Source organism: Phodopus roborovskii, unplaced genomic scaffold (assembly GCF_943737965.1).
Source record: "Phodopus roborovskii unplaced genomic scaffold, PHOROB, whole genome shotgun sequence".
NCBI lineage: Eukaryota > Metazoa > Chordata > Mammalia > Rodentia > Cricetidae > Phodopus > Phodopus roborovskii.
Window position 1 is genome coordinate 18,380,429 of NW_026126448.1, and position 18,648 is coordinate 18,399,076.

Sequence of the window (18,648 nt, forward strand, 5' to 3'; positions counted from 1 at the left end):
GTCAAAATAATGAGCAATCATTCAGGTACAACCATAAGTTCCTGTGGTAAATAAAAAGAAGGAAACATTTGACTAATTGAGAAGTGGGTTGCTTTGGTTCGAGTTATATATTCTCTTTCTCCCTCCCCCTTCTCCCTTCCCCTTCCTTCTTCTATCGTTCTCATGTAGCACCAGCTGTCCTCAAACTGGCTATGTAGTCAGAATGACTTTGGAATGTGTAATCCTCCTGCCCCACCTCCCAAGTTTTGGAATTACAGACGTATGCTACCAAGAGCAGCTGAAGATGCATTTTCCATGGAGATGACTCTTGAGATGATTTAGCAAGAGCATCAGTTTCATATCAGTGGGTTTCTGAGAGTTAAGAGGAAAGAAAGAACTTTTCTACTTATAAAAACACGAGACCTTCATACCTAGGCTCCTAGTATGTGAGGCAGAATAATGGGATCCTCAACTGGTCATTCCCAGAGTCATCTGCTACCAGATTCTGTTACTCATTAGGAATGCCCATATTTGAAAAAAAATAAGTATGCTTTGAAGAGCTGGCTCATCAGCTAAGAGCATTTGTTAGCAGGGAGTGGCTGTGCCTTTAGTCCCAGCTCTCAGAAGGTAGAGGTAGGTGAATCTCTGAATTTGAGGCTAGCCTGATCTATAAAGGGAGTTCCAGAACAGTGAAAAACCCTGTTTTGAAAAGAAAAGGAGGGGAAAAAAGCACTTACTGCTCTTCCAAAGGACCTGCATTCACTTCCCAGCCTCTGACATCAAGTGGTTCACAACTGCTTATATACGTGTTCAGGGGATCCAGTGCTCTCTTCAGACCACTGAAGGTGTCTGCAGGCACACTTCACACATCAATAAATAATAAATCTTTTTAAAATAAATAGAAAAATAAAGCTGGGGTCAATGGTCGCATTTTCAGGCTATCTACAGACTCTGAGCATACCAGAAAAAGTACCAACTTTTTAAAAATTAAAGCTGAAGGGGTTGGAAAGATACTTCAGCAGTTAAGTGCATATATTGCTCTTATAGAGGGCCCAAGTTTGGTTGCCAGTACCTACGTGGTGGCTTACAACCATCTCAAGTTCCACGGGATCCATGTCCCACTTCTGGCCTTCATTGGCAGGCATGCATAAGTCTTGTCTAATAAATTAAGGCTGAGAAAATAGCTCAGTCAGTTAGGACCTGAGTTCAGTTTCCAGAACTCATATAAGCTGGGTAAGGGTGCTTTCATTCTTGACTCTGGGAGGGTGGACAGTAGACCCCTGGGGCCCATCATCTGGCCAGCTTAGTCTGCTTAGCAAGTTCCTGGCCAGTGAAGTAGTAATCCTGTCTCAAAAAGAAAAAGGTAGATTATGCCTGATGAACAGCACCCACAGTTGTCCTGGCTTCGTGCATGTACACTGACACTGGAGCACATGAAGACGAGCACACACAAAGAAATTTTAGTGTCAAGAAGATTGGTCTCATTGGTAGAACCAATGTTTCCATGGGCATATAATTCAGAAATGTTCTCCTGGTTGTTTTATGTTAACCTTTCTCTGGTGATGGTTTTCCTCTCAACAGTATTGTGGAATGTCTACGGGGACTGTGATAACTATGCCACATTGAAGGGACATAGTGGAGCAGTAATGGAACTGCATTATAACACAGATGGCAGGTGAGTACTCTGCATAGTGAAATGACAACTTGCTTCCCATACCGATGCTTAGCAGCCCTGAGTTTCACCTCTCAGGAGACCCTGTCAAAACTGCTGCATTTTGGTAGAGCATAATGGTATAATCCTGAAATGTCAGCACTAAGGAATTTTAAGGCTAATATAGGTAATATGTATACAGTTAAAGCACATCGTCATTTATCTTCTAATATGCCAGTACTCAAGACCAGTTTGGCTTTGGTTTTGTTTTGAGAGAGGGTTTCTCTGTGAAACAGTCCTGGCTGGCCTGGAACTTGCTCTGTAGACCAGGCTGGCCTTGAACTCACAGAGATCCACCTGCCTCTGCCTCCAAGTGCTGGGAATAAAGGTGTTGTGCACCACCACTGCCTGGTGACATGAAGCAGATGTAATTTGGAATTAGCTCTTTAAAATTTTTTATCTCGGGGTATAGTGGCACATATCAGCTCTCAGAAGGCAGAAGCAGGCAGATCTCTTAAGTTCAAAGCCAGCCTGATCTACATAGTGAGATCCTATCTCAAATAAAATAAAATAGAATTTTTATCTATTATTATGAATGCACATGATGCTTCTGTGAGAGAGGTACATATGTAGAGGTCAGGACAGCTTTGTGGGGCTATTTGTCTTTGTTCACCTTTATTCTAACATACATTATACTAATTGCATTTGATGGCATTTGGGAGATGAAGTGCATATGTGTGTCTCCATTTAAGGACAAAGAGGGGCATCACATGTCCTGCTTTATTCTGTACTTTAGTCTCTTGAGACAGGGTCTCTCACTGAGTCTAGAGCTATGTTGGTGAGCAGCAGCAAGCCCCAATAATCCTCCTGTCTCTGTCCCAGTGAAGAGCTAGGGTTACAGTATGCATGGACATGCCCAGTGTCTTATGTGGGGATTTGAACTCTGGTCCTTGTTACAGCTGAGCCATCTCCACAGCCCCTTTTTTGTTTTCTTTGGATCATATTCTTGGTAATTTAAATTAAGAAAGCATTACAAGGGACTGGAGAGACAGTTCAAAGGTTAAAAGCATGTCTTAGTTAGGGCTTCTATTGCTTTAAGGAAACACCACAGCAACTCTCTTTTTGTTAGTTTTCAAGGCTAGGTTTTTCTGTAGCTAGGCTAGGCTGACCTCAAACTCAGATCCACCTGCCTCTGCCTCCCGAGTGCTGAGATTAAAGTCGTGTGCCACCACTGCCCAGCAACCATAGCAACTCTTACAAAGAGAACATTTAATCATGGCTGGCTTACTGTTCAGAGATTAGTCCATTATTGTCATGACAGAAAGCATGGGAGCACATGGGCAGACATGGTGCTGGAGAGGTAGCTGAGAGTTCTACATCTGGATCAGCAGGCAACAGGAAGAGAGTGACCCTGGGCCTGGCTTGAGCATCTGAAACTTCATAGCCCACCCCTAGTGACACATTTCCTCCAACAAGTCCACGCCTACTCCAGCAAGGCCACACCTCCTAATAATTTTTTCTTCAGCATAATATTGGGCATTATTGCATGTAGTCCAATCTCTGCTTTTGGGTGGTGATGGGCAGGAGTATCTTAAGTTCAAGACCTGCCTGGGCTACATAACATGGTCCTGTCTCAAAGGAAAAAGAAGTTATATAAGATCAAGTTTAACTTAGAAATCATTCCCATAGACAGAGAAAAGGGTTGGAATTGGAATTACTCAGCTCTTAAGTCTAGAATTACCAGTCGGGCTCACCTCCATCACAGCAGAAAGTGCTTAAATACTTCCATGTGAGAGGTTGTTGATTCTGTGTGTATCACAAAGAAGGAAAAGATCGAGTGATAAACTGCTATATTGGTTGTGTGGAGTGGTTCAACCTGATAGTGAATCCAGAGGGTGAATAAAATTGCCAAAGACAGCGTGAGGCACCCTGGGTTCATGAGCTAAAATCACAGTACAGCAGGCAGTGACATAGAAGAATTTGACAGGTTTTGGCAAGTGAAAAAGATTTTTCTACCACCACCACCCCTTTATTTTTTCTTTTTTGAGCTTTTTTTAATTTTATTCATAAAGGTATTTTGCATGCGCGTATGTCTTTTCACCACAAGCATGCAGTACCTGTGGAGGCCGAAAGAGGGCATCAGATCCCCTGTAACTAGAGTTACAGCTGATTGTGGGCCTTTAAATGGGTGCTGGGAATCAAACCCGGGTCCTGAGCAGCCAGTGCTCTTAACCACTAAGTGTCTCTAGCCCCTATTGTTTGTCTTATATCTTTTGTGTTCTTCTAGCATGCTCTTCTCAGCATCAACAGATAAAACTGTGGCTGTGTGGGATAGTGAAACAGGCGAGAGGGTTAAAAGGCTGAAGGGTCATACTTCCTTTGTGAACTCCTGTTATCCAGCCCGGCGGGGCCCACAGCTTGTCTGCACTGGCAGCGACGATGGTACAGTTAAGGTAGGTATTATCTGTGTTGTCGGTTGGGTTGGCATAGTGTAAACTCTTGTCTTTCTACCAACATTATGCTCTTCTCTTAATTTTAACTCATTTTCCAAAGCACACTTAAAAATTTCCCAATTGGGGGCTGGAGAGATAGCTGTCTCAGAGGTTAAGAGCACTGGGCCTGAGTTCAATTCCCAATACCCACATGGTGGCTCACAGCCATCTATAACAAGATCTGATGCCCTCTTCTGGCCTGAAGGAATACATGCAGACAGAACACTGTATACATAATAAACTTTAAAAAAAAAAAATTTCCCAGTTAAGCAGGCAGTGATGGTGCACACCTTTAATCCCCGAACTCAGGAGGCAGAGACAGGCAGATCTTGGTGAGTTTGAGGCCAGCCTGGTCTACAAAGTGAGTTCCAGGACAGACTCTAAAGCAACAGAGAAACCCTGTCTCAGTGAGGGAAAAAAAATTCCTATTAAAATAATACCCTACAGAATTCTTATTTTTTTTTTATTTATTTTTTCGTGTTTTACATTGATCCCAGTTCCTTCTCCCTACCTACCTACCCTACAGAATTCTGTTAGAACCATAGAATATATTGCTACTTGGAATCAATGGACTACATGGATTTGATTCATATCTCAGCTATGACATGTGTGACTTTAAGCTGTTCACTCTCTGAGCTTCACTTTCTTGTTTTTTGTTTGTTTGGGGTTTTTTTGTTGTTGTTGTTTTGTTTTTGTTGTTTTGTTTTTTTTGTTTTTTTTTTTGTTTTGTTTTGTTTTTTTGTTTTGTTTTTTTTTTTTCCTGAGACAAGGTTTTTCTATATAGCAGTGGCTGTCCTGGAACTCACTCTGTAGACCAGGCTGGCCTCGTGTGCCACTACCACCTAGTGCACTTTCTTAACCTTTCAAACTGTAATAGTAATGTAGGTGTTTTATAAGGTTGCTGTGAAATAACAGCTGTCTAAAGAGCTCATCAAACATTCTCAGTGGCCTAGGATGGGAACTTACAGATCATTTAGTTCGATGATTCCCAAACTGTCTGTGTTAGAATCACCTGAAGAATCTACTAAAAAACTCAGAGTAGAGACAGTGTGCTAGCAACCTCAGCTCTGTAGTGAGACAGTCTCAAAAGACAGACAATAACAATACAAATACCCAGAGTGATGGTTGTTAAATTCTGAGAATGGTCATCCTGAGCTGCCTAACAAGACTCTGTCTCTAAATAAATAAATAAATAAATAAATAAATAAATAAATAAATAGCAAATAAGTAAAAACTAACCAGAATCTGGTTCAGTGAGTCTAGAATGGTCACCAGATATTTAGAGTGTTATTCCACTGAGATTTCAGAACCCAGTGATCTCATCCAGAATGCTCATTTCACAAAATAAAATGGGGCCTAGAAACAAGGGGAAAGCAACAATCAGGTTATCTCAAAGGCATGATTCTTCATAGTATCAATTGTATTATGGGTTTCATTGTGACACTTTCATATATGCATACCCTTATACCATGTTCATACTTACACTTTACCCTTTCTCTGGCCTCCACATTCCCTGGCTGCTTGCTTTTTAATTTTTATCTCTTTTTCTACTATTTTATATGTATGATTATCTGCATGTTTGTACTTGTGCAACAGGCATTCCTATTTCTCCATAAGAACAGTAAGTGTGGGGCTGGACAGATGGCTCAGCAGTTAAGAGCACTTGTTGTTCTTGTAAAGCACCTGGGTTTGATTTCCAGCACCTGCATGGTGGCTCACAGCCATCTGTGACTCCTTCTAAGGGATCAGGTGCCCTCTTCTAAGCTCTATTGGCACTAGGCAGACATGGTACAAATACAGCTGTGCAAGCAGACCACTCATACACGTAAAATAAATAAATCTAAACGTGAAAAAGAGCAGCAAGTGCTCTTACTGCTGAGCAATTTCTCCAGTCCCTTATTTTTGTCTTGTTACTGTTTTTAATTTTAAGATATTATCTCAGTAAGTTGCCCGGATTGGCCCTTAACTCCTTTTGTAGCCCAGGCTAGTTTTGAACTTTCAGTCCTCTTCTACTGCCTTCTAGGTAATTGAAAATGTAGGCCTGTGTTAGTTAGAGTTTCAATTACTGCAATGAAATGCCATGACCAAAAGCAAATTGGCTGGGAAAAGGGTTTGTTTGGCTTACACTTCAACATTGTAGTCCATCACTGAAAGAAGTCAGAACAGGAACTCAAACAGCAGAAACCTGGAGGCAGGAGCCAACACAGAGGTCATAGAGGGGTGCTGCTTACTGGCTTGATCCCTGTGGCTCGTTCAACCTGCTTTGTAGTAGAACCCAGGACCACCCACCCACAATGGGCTGGGTCTTCCCCATCAATCACTAATTAAGAAAATGCCCTAAGACCTGCCTATGGCCTCATCTTACTGAAGCATTTTCTCTACTGAGACTTCCTTCTCTCTGTTGACTCTGTCTTGGGTCAAGGTGACATAAAAACTAGGCAGCACAAGGCCTGTATCACTAAGCTTACATGTTACTTATTCATTTATTTTGGTGGTGGTAGTGGTTGGAACCCAGGATCTCACAAGTGCTAGGGAGTACTCTGATACTAAATTGGAGCTGGAGAGGTGGTTCAGCAATTAAGAGCACTTGTTGCTGTTGCAGAGGACCCACACAGGGACAAATGGCCATATGCTACTTTGGTTTGGGGGGAGTCTAATGTCCTCTTAAGATCACTGCATCCATGAGGTGCACAGACACACATTCGGGCAAATCACCCATACATGTGCAATATATAAATCTCTCATCTAATAAATAAAGGTGCTGATTCTGATGCGTTTGATTGTATCTTGACATGTTCTGTGCTGAATGACATTATACGCTGAATCACTTGGGGTTTGCAAGCCTGGAACCCTAGGTTAGCTGTACTGAATTTGGAATCTTTTTTTTTTTTTTTTTCTTCTTTGAGACAGGGTTTCTCTGTACCTTTGGTGCTTGCCTTGAACTCAGAGATCCACTTGCCTCTGTCTCCTGAGTGCTGGGAAGAAAGGTGTGCGCCACCACCGCCTGGTGAATTTGGAATCTTAAGGTTAAAATTTTATTGTGTTTATGTGTGTGATGTATGCATATAAGTGCCTGAGTTGTCCAGAAGACATTGTCATCCTGGAACTAGAGTTACAAATGGTTGTGAGCCACCGTGTAGATGCTAGGACTCAAGCCCAAGTCCTCCACAAGAGCAGTGGGTGCTCCCCAGCCCCATCAAAGTGGCATTTTATAAAATGGACAGTATGTCATTGCACCTAAAGAACACTGCTTTTCATGTAGTCCCTTTTTTTTCTAATATTTGTCTTATTTATTTATTTATTTATTTATTTATTTATTTATTTGTGTGTGTGTGTGTGTCTGTGTCTGTGTCTGTGCCCATCCCAGCACTGAAGTTGCAGGCACTTGGTGAGCCTCCATATGGGTCTTGGGAGTTGAACCTGGATACTATGGAAGAGCAGCCAGTGCTCTTAACCACTGAGCCATCCCTCCAGCCCATTCACATAGTTCTTCAATTTGAATTTATTTGAAGACATCGAGCAAACTTTTTTTTTTATCGAGGGAGGTTCTTGCAATAAATAGTTAGGAACGTCATACCACCGTGCGTGAGGAGAGGTCCCTCAAGGCCAACCTAGATGGGTTAACAGTTCACTGGAGGGAAGGAAGATAACCACAAAGGCAAAAGAGCCTGATCAAATATGTAAAAATATTTAGTATCATAAGGCTTTTCACTTTCAAGGAAATGGAGTTTTCAATACCAAAAAAAGGAGAAAACTAAATAAGTCTTATGATGCTGCATTCAAGAGTCTTGTGATGCTGGGCAGAATCAGTGTAAGCTCTCATTTTTGGTTTATAAGTAAATAATCTAAACCGAGTCTTTATTTCTGGAAAAACATTTTGGATTCGTGGAAAAACTCCAGTGGGATTCAGTATCTGAACTCTTGATATGTTGGGGAATGTATGCATGACTGGGGATACTGCATTTGGTGTGGGGCTCGCCTACCATGCACAAAGCCCTGGATTTGATCTCCAGCACAGCATAAGTCAGGCTGCATACTGTAATCTCTGCACTTGGGAGAGAAACACAGGAGGATCAGAATTTTAAAGTCATCATCAGCTATTTGGCCAAATTGAAGCCAGCCTAGGATACATCAGACCCTGTTTCCAGAACAAAAAAGAGAGGGGATGTGAATCTGTGTGTGTATAGGTTTCTATGTTCTGAAGTATACACATATTGCCTAGCTTTGTCCCAAGAAGGCTGAGGAGCAATAAGACCCTACTTGATCCACTGAGAATCACACAGGGCCTCAAGCATGCTAGGGAAGTGCTCAGCTCTGAGCCACATCCCAGCTTCATGTTTTGGTCTTTGCTTATTTTTTTTTTTTTGGTTTTTTTTTTTTTTGTGTGTGTGTGTGTGTTTTGTTTTTTTCTTGAGACAGTGTTTCTCTGTGTAGCCTTGGCTGTCCTTGAACTCAGAACTCTGCTTCTTGGGTGATGGGATCAAAGGCAAGTGCCACCATGCCTTTTTTTTTTTTTTTTTTTTTTTTTTTTTTAATTATGTCTTGGCTTTTCAATACCATTTGCCTATTAATAAAGTCAAAGCTCTTACATTAGGCCTGGTCAGGGAAAGTACTTAAGATGAGCCTAAAACGTGTTGCACAAAAATTTCTAGGCAAATGATGCTACTGAATATTACAAGTATTGAAGCAGAATTGTGAGCTGTTCACTAGTACATGATAAAAATGTATTGGTCATTTCTGTGATATCCCTACCAAAGATAAATCTTCAGTTTCACCCAAACAATACCAGACAAGACCAAGTGCAGAGGGGAAAATTCATGTGGTCTTCATAAGTGCAGAGGCCACAAAGCTCAAGGAAAATCTGAAAAAGACTAAAAAGACATGACAAATTTAACACGTAGTTCCAGACTGAATCTTGGTGTCTTACTAAGGGTGCGTGGGTGATGGTTAAGCTTGAATGGCATTTGAGCATCATGGTAAACCTGTGTCTCAGTTTCTTCCTATTGATGACACACTGAAGTTAAGTAGGGATGTTTGTGTGAGACAAATACTAGGAGAGATGGGCACCAGTCAGCAGCTCACTCTAAAATGAATTTAGGGAAAAAAGAAAAAACCTCTTCCAACTTTTCAGCAGTTGTGATTATTTCAAAATTATTTTAATCAAACTTTTAAGTGGCTGCAATGCCTTTTAGTTAAAGACAGATTGGCACCGGGTGTTGGGGCACACACCTATAACCCAGTACACAGGAGGCTGAGGCAAGAAAATGGTTGAGTTTCAGACTAGCCTGGACTACATAGTGAATCTCTGCCTGAGTGTGGCTCTGACTTACCTACTCTGGACATTGCCTACAAATAAAATGAGTACAATCTCAATGTCCAGGGGAAATCTCAAATTTGAGGCCAACCTGGGCTACTTTTCTGTACAGTGTGGAGAATTATCTATGATAACCATACCTTTAGTTTTGAATGAGTGACTTTATTAAGTACATAACAAGCAAAAGTAAAAGAACAAATAGTAAATAACATAAACAGTAAATAGCAAAATATCCTCAGAGTAGTTTATGATGGCCAGCAGAGATGCTGGAAGTAGCCTGCTTGAGAGGCTATCAAAGTATCCCTATCAAATCAGCTCAAACAAACGTGCAGCAGAAATCGTCTGGGGAAGTTGAGGCACTCTGCTGGAGTTCTCAATGAGCTTTCTCCCATGGCTGAGCTGGATTCTCATTCCCACTACAGGCATTTTTGTATTCTAGAATAATAGTGACTGTTGAAATTGGTTACCTCCTAGCTGTTCTCAAAGGCATAGGGTGTAATTCCCTTAGCTGCTGGTTGTTTCTCCATCTCCCTGTTACAGACCCAGCTAGACCCTGGGTTAGGGTTTAAAGGAGACAACAGAGGACCTCTCTACTTGAATCCACTTTCCTCAAGCACACCACAGTGTACCAATGTAATTTACATTACAGCTACATGGTACAACAGTCTCATTATTTTTCAGGGCTTGGGTAAAGTGCTTTTTGTGCAAGCATGGGAACCAGAGTTCAGACCCTCACCACCCAAGTGAAAAAAGATGGTGGGCCTGATGGTTTACTATTATCTTAGTCCATTGTCAGTAGAGACAGGGAATCCATGGAAAAAGCTGGCTAGAAAGACTAGCTGAAATGGCATGCTCCAGATTTAACTAGAGACCCCAATGTAGGCAGAAGTTTCTGTCCCACAAGCCACTCCCTAGTAACCATGCAGAGTCTATAAGTAGTTATAATTAATTAACTGTAAATGTTTGCCCAATAGCTCAGGCTTGTTACTAGCTAACTCTAACATTTGTGTTAACCCATTATTTCTTATCTATTCTTTGTCATATAGCTTGGTACCTTTTCTCAGTACATCATGCCCAAATTGCTTCTCTCTGCTTCTGCCCTTCTATCCCTCTGACTCTGCCCTTCTGTCCATCATTCTGTTTGGCTCTTCCCCTTACTTTATTCGGTCCAGCTATTGTCCAGTCAGCTTCTTTATTAAACTAATTACGGTGACATATATTCCACACTCCACCTCAGTGTGTAAGGGGAGGTGGCACCTGATGTCAGCCTTCAGCTTCCACAGCTCATTTGTTAAGTGTTTGTATGTCACACATGCATTAATATATGTCACAGGTGCACACTACACACAAGTGTACACATTTTTGCAGCCGAATGTGATCCTACATTTGTGATCGTGGAGCTTGTGAGGGGAATCAGCAAGATAAGGAACTCTTGGATTTTTGGTTTAGTTTTTTTGACAGAGAAACTGAAACTATTACTAAAATGACCTGTTCTCCTGGGCTTCATTATGTGAGGAAAGCAATTCTCACGTCATGAGATGTTCTTGTTTCATAGTGCAAACCTGGGGACAGTGGTAAGATGAGGACAGTTTGTTACAGCCTTTCAAAGCTAGGCGTCAGCCTAGAAGCCAGGTGTGCTGCTTGAGTACAGAGAACGGTTTATAAACTGAGCTGACACATGACTCCTCTTTTTCCTGAATTACCAGGAGTACAGTCTTTTTGTTTGTTTTGTTTTTTGAGACAGGGTTTCTTCTCTGTGTAGCTTTGGAACCCATCCTGGAACTCGCTCTGTAGACCAGGTAGGTTGGGCTCACAGAGATCGGCCTGCCTCTGCCTCCCGAGTGCTGGGGTTAAAGGCATACACCACCACTGTCTAATAGGGTTACAGTCTTAGGTGTCATCTAGATCTCATTTTTCTCTGACACTTGTTACATTTTACATACTATTTTTGATTATTTAATGTTTATTGATTTTTATTTTATGTGTATAGTTGTGTTGTCTACATGTCTGTCTGTGCATCACTTACATGCATGGCATTCATGGAGGCCAGAAGAGGGAATCCAATCCTTTGGAACTGACAGCCATGTAGGGGCTAGGGATTGAACTTGGGTCCTCTGGAAGAGCAGCCAGTCTCTTAGTCACTGAGCCGTCTCTCCAGCCCCCATGGGCAAGCTTGACTGTTTAGTAATTTTCTGCCCTAAACTGCTAACTTGGATGGTAAGGTTTGGGGTGGGGAATAGCTGGAGTGCCGAGCATTAGCAAGGGTTCAGTATTTCCAGTTCATTTGAAGGTGGGCCTGGGGTGTGCCTGTGTGATTGCTTCTGAAATTGTTACTGATTGTGCCTGTTTTCTCCTTCAGCTTTGGGATATCCGCAAGAAAGCAGCTATCCAGACATTTCAGAACACATACCAGGTGTTAGCTGTGACCTTCAATGACACAAGCGATCAGATTATCTCTGGTGGAATAGACAATGATATCAAGGTATGAATGCTTATGTTATATTTACCTTTCATGTATATATAACAGAAGTAATCTTTTTAAGATTTTGAGATTGTAGGAGGCACCTAATGCCAACTAAAAGGAAGATAGTGACCTGAAACTAACTTTCTTTTATACTAATTCTTTTATACTAAGTCAAAGACTACGTATAAATGTATATAGGCTCATAGGCTCATATAATTGCCATCAAAGGCCAGGTGTTTAATAGGAAATATGTAATCCTTGGGTGGAGGGGAACTGTGAAAAATACAGAGTATGGCCAGGCCTGATAGTGCATGCCTTTAATCCCAACACTCAGGAGTCAGAGGCAGGCAGATCTCAATGAATTCAGGGCAAGTCTACAGAGTGAGTTCTAGGGCAGTTGGAGCTACACAGAGACCCTTTCTCAAAAAAAACAAAAAAAAACAAAACAAAAAAAAAAAAAAAAAAGTGAATTCATTCTCTAACTAGATACCTGTTTACTCATTTTGAATTACACTTATTTCTGTGTGTGGAGGTCAGAGAACAACCTACAGTCAGTTCTCTCCTGCCCTGTGAGGCTCAGGGGTTGACATCAAACTGTCAACCTTGGTAGCAGGTACCTTTACCTGTTGAACCTTCTTACCCCTCATTTTTAGCTCTCCGGGTCTAATGAGACTGATTAGTCTCTGACTGTCTCCCCTTCTCCTCAGTATGGTTCTTTGTTTGGACAGTGTGGAAAGGCAGTTTTCTAAGCTTTTCCAAGAAGAGAGAACGTATTGACATTGGGAAAAGGCCATGGTCCAGTTGGCAGAACAGTTATTACTCCAGCTTTCAAGGAAATCCCAACCAATTCCTCCTTTTGTGGTTGCCGCGTGCTCAACTCCTTTAAGCCTGTTTCCTTGACTGAACAGCTAAGGTGGCGATAGAGCAGCGTGGGTAGATAAGGTTCGACTTCCTGTCGTGACCCTGCTTAGAAGCAGTCATCTCCCCACCCCTCTGCTTTGCTTTTACTGGATGAGATGTCCTTACTTTTGTCTAAAGGTGGGTCCTGTAAGTGCGGAAGTGCTTCTACCTTTCTTCACCATTCCATAGCTTCCTGCTTTTCTTCTTTCACATGCACGCACACCCCGGCTGCTGGTCTGCGGCAGGCTTTCTATTTTCTATGTAGCTGAGGATGGTCTTCCCTACTCGTCCTTGTTGGAGGCTGTGGGAGTAATTAGTAGGTGACAGCTAGCATTTAGATGTCAATCCATCAAAGAAAGGATTCTCTGATGGAAGAGAATTCTGTTCAGGTAAGACTAATGGGACCATTGACTCTGGAAACTGGTATTCTTGTCTGTGATTTTACATGTTTAAAAGTAGCTGTCGTGAGCCCGGCAGTGGTGGCTCATGCTGTTAACCTCAGCACTTGGAAGGCAGAGGCAGGTGGATCTCTGTGAGTTCAAGGTTAGCCTGGTCTACAGAGTGAGTTCCAGGACTGGCTCCATAGCTAGAGAAACCCTGTCTTGAAAAACCAGGGGGGAAATGTAGCTATGCTATCTCCCCAGTAATTTTATGATTGTATCTTAATCTTATGGACACATAATATATTAGTAGATGGTCAGGAAGATGACTTTTCACTAAGTATATAATTTTGATGTATAGAAAGTATACTAGGGTATGTTTTATAACTAGGTCTATTGTCCCATGGGGACTGTAAAACATTTAAAGGACTACTTTGTTCCTTTTATTTAGATTAACATAAGAAACCAATTTTTCCTCAGTCTAAAACAAGCTATATACAATTAGTTTGTTTTTTATCTCAGCAAATTTAAACTAGACTGAATGTTTTTGTGAATGGATCATAAGTTAAAAACTTTACAGATATGTACAAGGACATAGTCATAGATGTTTAACCAAGGCTATTAACATAAAGCACCCTAAAATAATATGTCAATTTCTCTAACTAAACTTGGCTGATAACATAGGGCAACAGCCACTTTTTTAAAATTTTTTTTACAATTAACATTCTACATAAGTTTTTAATTTCAGTTTATGATATAAAACTCAAATTTCAGCTAATTGTTTATCATTTAGGTCCCAAATAACATTTAATCAACCAAATTCAAAGAAAATCTTATGTCCAGCTATTGTGGGTAAAGTTTTACAATTAGCCAAGGCTATAAAGGATGGTCTGGCCTTGTAGCCAAAGTTATAAGGTTCCCCCCTTTTCTATATTCTGGGGGTTACAAACAGAATAAGAGAGTATATTTTTAGGGTTGAGATGTTTTCAGTGCCATTGCCCAGGAAGATGTCAAGCCCCATATCCCTGTCTGTGCATTATCATGGTAAATGGCTCTGCTCCTTTTCACTTACCCAAGGAATGCCCTTTGACCATAAGATGTAACTCTTATAGCCATTTTTCTTATTGTCTGTTCTAGCCAGCCCTCTCTGCCTATCTTTCCCAGAATTCTCCTTGTCTCCTAGTCCTGCCTATCTTCCTGCCTCATTGGCCAAACAGTGTTTTATTCGTTAACAAATAAGAGAAACATATATACAGAAGGACAACCCCCATCAAATTAGAGCTGCAAAATGACCCTCAAATCTTGTATGTGAGTCTTCACCCCTCAGATAGAAAGCCCTTAAAATTCAGTTTTGCTACGTTGTCACCTTTTCTTTGAACCCTGGTTGTACCCTTTCTTGGTCTCTTGAACTATGATACTGCCTATTAGAGACAGAACCATGATGAAGTGCTGAGGAAAACTATAGATGGCTGGGGATGCAGTTCAGAGGGTAGACTGCTTGCATGGCATACAAAAACCCTGAGTTTGAACTCTAGCCTCAAATAAAATTGGAATAGTGGGGCATGCCTATAATCCCAGCATTTGGGAGGTAGATAGGAGGTCATCCTTAAACCCCTTCCTGCTGTCACACTGTGAATTGTCCCTTCACAGCCACACTTCATGAAGAAGGTTGATTGTAGTGATGATGATATGTTGTTTCCAGTACATTAAGACTGGACAGACAGACAGCCCAGGGTTTAGTTCCACAGCCATACTCAACATTTATTAAAAAGCCCCCTGAAGAGTTTTCTGTACTGTACTAGCTGGTTTTGTGTGTCGACTTGACATGAGCTAGAGTCATCAGAGGAAGCAGCCTCAGCTGAGGAAATGTCTCAGTGGGATCCAGCTGTAAGGCATTTTCTCTTTTAGTGATCAATGGAGGAAGACCCAGCCCATAACAGGTGGTGCCATCCCAGTGGGGTGGTCCTGGGATCTGTAAGAAGGTGGGCTAAGCAAGTCATGGGAAACAAACCAGTGAGCAGGTCCCCACCATGGCCTCTCTCTCCATCAGCTCCTGCCTCTGGGATCCTGTCTGAGTGCCTGTCCTGACTTCCTTCAGTGAAGAACAGGAATGTTGAAGTGGAAGCCAAATAAACCCTTTCCTCCCTGCCTTGCTTTATGGTCAGGGCGTTTTATCACAGCAATGGAAACCCTAAGACATGTACTATTTTAATTTCTTCTTTCCCTTTCATTATTCAGTTCCTTGTCTCCCAATTATCTCTTATAGCATGACCTCTGCTACTGTGGTACCATAGCTGCAATTCTCTTCAAGCTCACCTGTGATGGTTAATATTGTCACCTTGACAACAGGAAGATCTAGAATCGCCTGGGAGACTAGTCTCTGGGCATACCTGTGAGTGATTTTCTTGATCAGTACGCTTGAGGTATTGAGATTACACTAAATGTGAAGGTACTAGTCCTTGGTCTTAAACTACATAAAAAGAGGAAAGCTAGCTGAGTGAGCTTCAGCATTCATCGCTTTCTGCTTCCCAGCTGCAGACACAGTGTGACCAGATGCTCATCATGTTCCTCATGCCACCATAACTTCCTCACTAGATTATACCCTCAAACCATGAGCCAAAATAAGCCCTCTGCAAGATACTTTTCTTCCGTTATTTTTATCAAGCAATAGGGCATTACTTGCCACTGCTTTAAATGCAATGGGACCTGGGAGAATGGAGCCCATAAATGAGACAGACTAGGGGCTGGAGAGTTGGTTCCATAGTTAAGAACACTTGCTGTTCTTGTGAAGGACCTGGGTTCAATTCCCAGCCACTGACATGGAGGCTCACCACTTCCTCAGGCACCAGGCATGCATCTGGTACACAGACATGCTTGCAGGCACAACACTCATATTCATAAAATGAAACAAATGTTTAAAAAGAAGAGAGAAAGGAAAAAAATACTGAAGAAAAAAGGCAGACTAAAGTCTCATGCAGTAACCAACTCTATTCAGAGTCCCCAGACAATTTATACTCTGAGGATTAAGAAAAGTCACATGGGTAAAGTTCTCATGAGTTCAGGCTGTATACAATCAGAAGGACAGGCTGCATATGGCAAAAACATGTTTTTCCCTAAAGGCATATAAAAGATTATAACACAAAAATTAAAGTCCTAGAGACAGATGTTGGGGTTCAAGCTGCAGATTGGAGCCAAGCCAGTAGATCTTACCTCTACCTTAGGCTGAAAGGGTTGATCCTACCTTCAGGAGCTCTCCTCTAAGCCTCCAGACTGCTGCCTCACCTCAATGTGGCTGGAGACTAAATCTCAGAAAACAGCCTGAGACACTGGGCTGCTGTCTTTTATATACCTTTATAGGGCTGGGATTAAAGGTGTGAGCTCTAATTTTCTTTTAGGTAGGCTAGGGTGGCCTTGAACTCAGGGAGATCCATCTGCCTCTGTCTCATGAGTCCTGGGATTAAAGGTATGTACCACCACCACCTAGCTTCTATAGCTAATTAGTGTGGCTGGTTTGCATTATGATACTTCAGGCAATCTTTATTAAATCATAAATATTATATCACCCCAAAGGGTGGTTTAAACATTTAATTGAATAACAGTTGAGCAATCTGAAGTAAACTCACTCCTATCTGTTACATCTGAGAGGAACACACACACACACACAAAACCACACTCCAAGAAAAATTCCGTGTTTTGAAGAAACTGAGGTCATGAGACTGTTGTTTTCTTGGAGTGTTCTCACAAGCACATAGAACTCTCTTCTCAACTCTCCATTCCTGGACTGTGTTCCATCCAGTGATTTCTTTGTTGCTAAATTCTTTTTAAAAAGCATTTCCCCCCCTTTATCCCCTTACCACAGACATGACCTATCTTCCCCAAGTTCTGTGACAATGGCCTTAGCACTCTGGTAGGTTATTACCCCATCATAGGCTTCTGTGATCTTCTCTCTCTCAGTTTATGACCCCCACCACCACCTTCCTTTCCTTAGTTCTGAGGATAAAACCCAGGATTCTGTGTATGCTAGGTAAGCATTGTACCACTGACATATCCCAGCCCTGTACTAATTAATTGGCTCATGTCGATTATCCATAAAGGTGGGTTCATAGACCTCGGCCCTCTAACCCCCCCTTGCTGCTCCTTTTCTCCCCCATCCCTGTATGCATTCTTTCCAAGCCATTGTTCCCCAGTGGGTTTTCCTAGATGCTGCTCTTGCTGTGTACACTTTACCCAAACAAATCTCATTCAGGTCCCACGTGCTCTCCCAACTGGGTGTGTTCCCCACCCAGATCTTAAGCTTCATCACTTTTAACAGTTAGTACAGTGCTTCCCAGAGCAGAGAGGGGACCACTAACAGGAATTACTGGATAATTACTGGATACTGCTTAGGCACAAAATGTCAGGAGCCATGATACTTTTATAGCCTTTTAAGATACTGCTTGGGAGCTTGTGAGATGGCTCAGTGGGTAAAGGCACCTGCCACCAAGCCTGACCACCTATTCAATCCCTAAAACCTGTGTGGTGAAAGAAGAGAACCAACTCCTGCAAACTGACCTCCATGTGTGCACACCAACCACTTAGGCTGGTATGTGGCGCGTGTTCTCTCTAAATAAATAAATGTGAAAAAAATTAAAGAGACTACTTTGGTATGTACCTGTAAAAAATGTTAATGTTTGCATAGATTTCCTATGGCTATCAAAACTATGATCTCCATAATCCTAACATAGGAAGGCTAGGGCAGGAGGATCACACACTTGAGAACAACCTGGGCAACATAGTAAGACCTTGTCTCAAAGAACAAAAACAAACAACCCTGATAAATAATCAGCATGTAGGACAATTTCCAGCCTCGCCCAGAGTTTACAGTATTGCCCTTCGTGCCACGCCCCGTCCCTGATGTCTTTCAACCATTGATCTCTTTGTCCTGTAGTTCCTTTTCCAGAATATTTGGGGTATATGAGTATGTAGCTTCTGAGGGACTAGATTCTTTTTAGTTAAGCTATGAGAATTTGATTCTCCTGCCTTTACCACAGGGACACACAGACAGAATGCTCTTGTATTTGTCTTCTTGCTACAAACAGTATGGATCATCACAGTGCAGTATAGCCTGAAGGTCTGCCTGGTCCTCGTGTAGTTTTCTCTTCTTGGAGACAGTGTGTCATAGTCTCTCTGCAAAGAATAAACCCTAACCATTGTATGTTGATATATACCAATTTTGCTCTGAAATTTGAACTTATCTCAGATATAAGGAACATAAAAATATAGTCCTATGAATACTGCAGTTAAATTTAGCTCTGTATTCTAAAATATTCATTCCTATGTTTTGGGAAAGTGTCCTGATTCTCACAGCCATGTAGCCTTCATCTTCTAAACTAAATCTTGGTTTGGTACTCACTAGTTTTGTTTGAGACAGTAGCTCTGTCTGACCTTGAATTCACAGGTATTCCTTTGCCTCCTGATGCTGAGACTAA

At 41.7% G+C, this 18,648-nt stretch overlaps 1 protein-coding gene across 1 annotated transcript in view; it reads left to right on the forward strand.

Moving 5' to 3' along the window:
- Snrnp40 (small nuclear ribonucleoprotein U5 subunit 40) overlaps window positions 1-18,648 on the forward strand; it is a 32,472-nt gene that overhangs the window by 3,288 nt on the left and 10,536 nt on the right. The window contains exons 3-5 of the mRNA XM_051188932.1: window positions 1,561-1,654; window positions 3,918-4,083; window positions 11,796-11,918. Coding sequence (XP_051044889.1) covers window positions 1,561-1,654; window positions 3,918-4,083; window positions 11,796-11,918 — 383 coding nt within the window. The remainder of the gene's footprint in view (window positions 1-1,560; window positions 1,655-3,917; window positions 4,084-11,795; window positions 11,919-18,648) is intronic.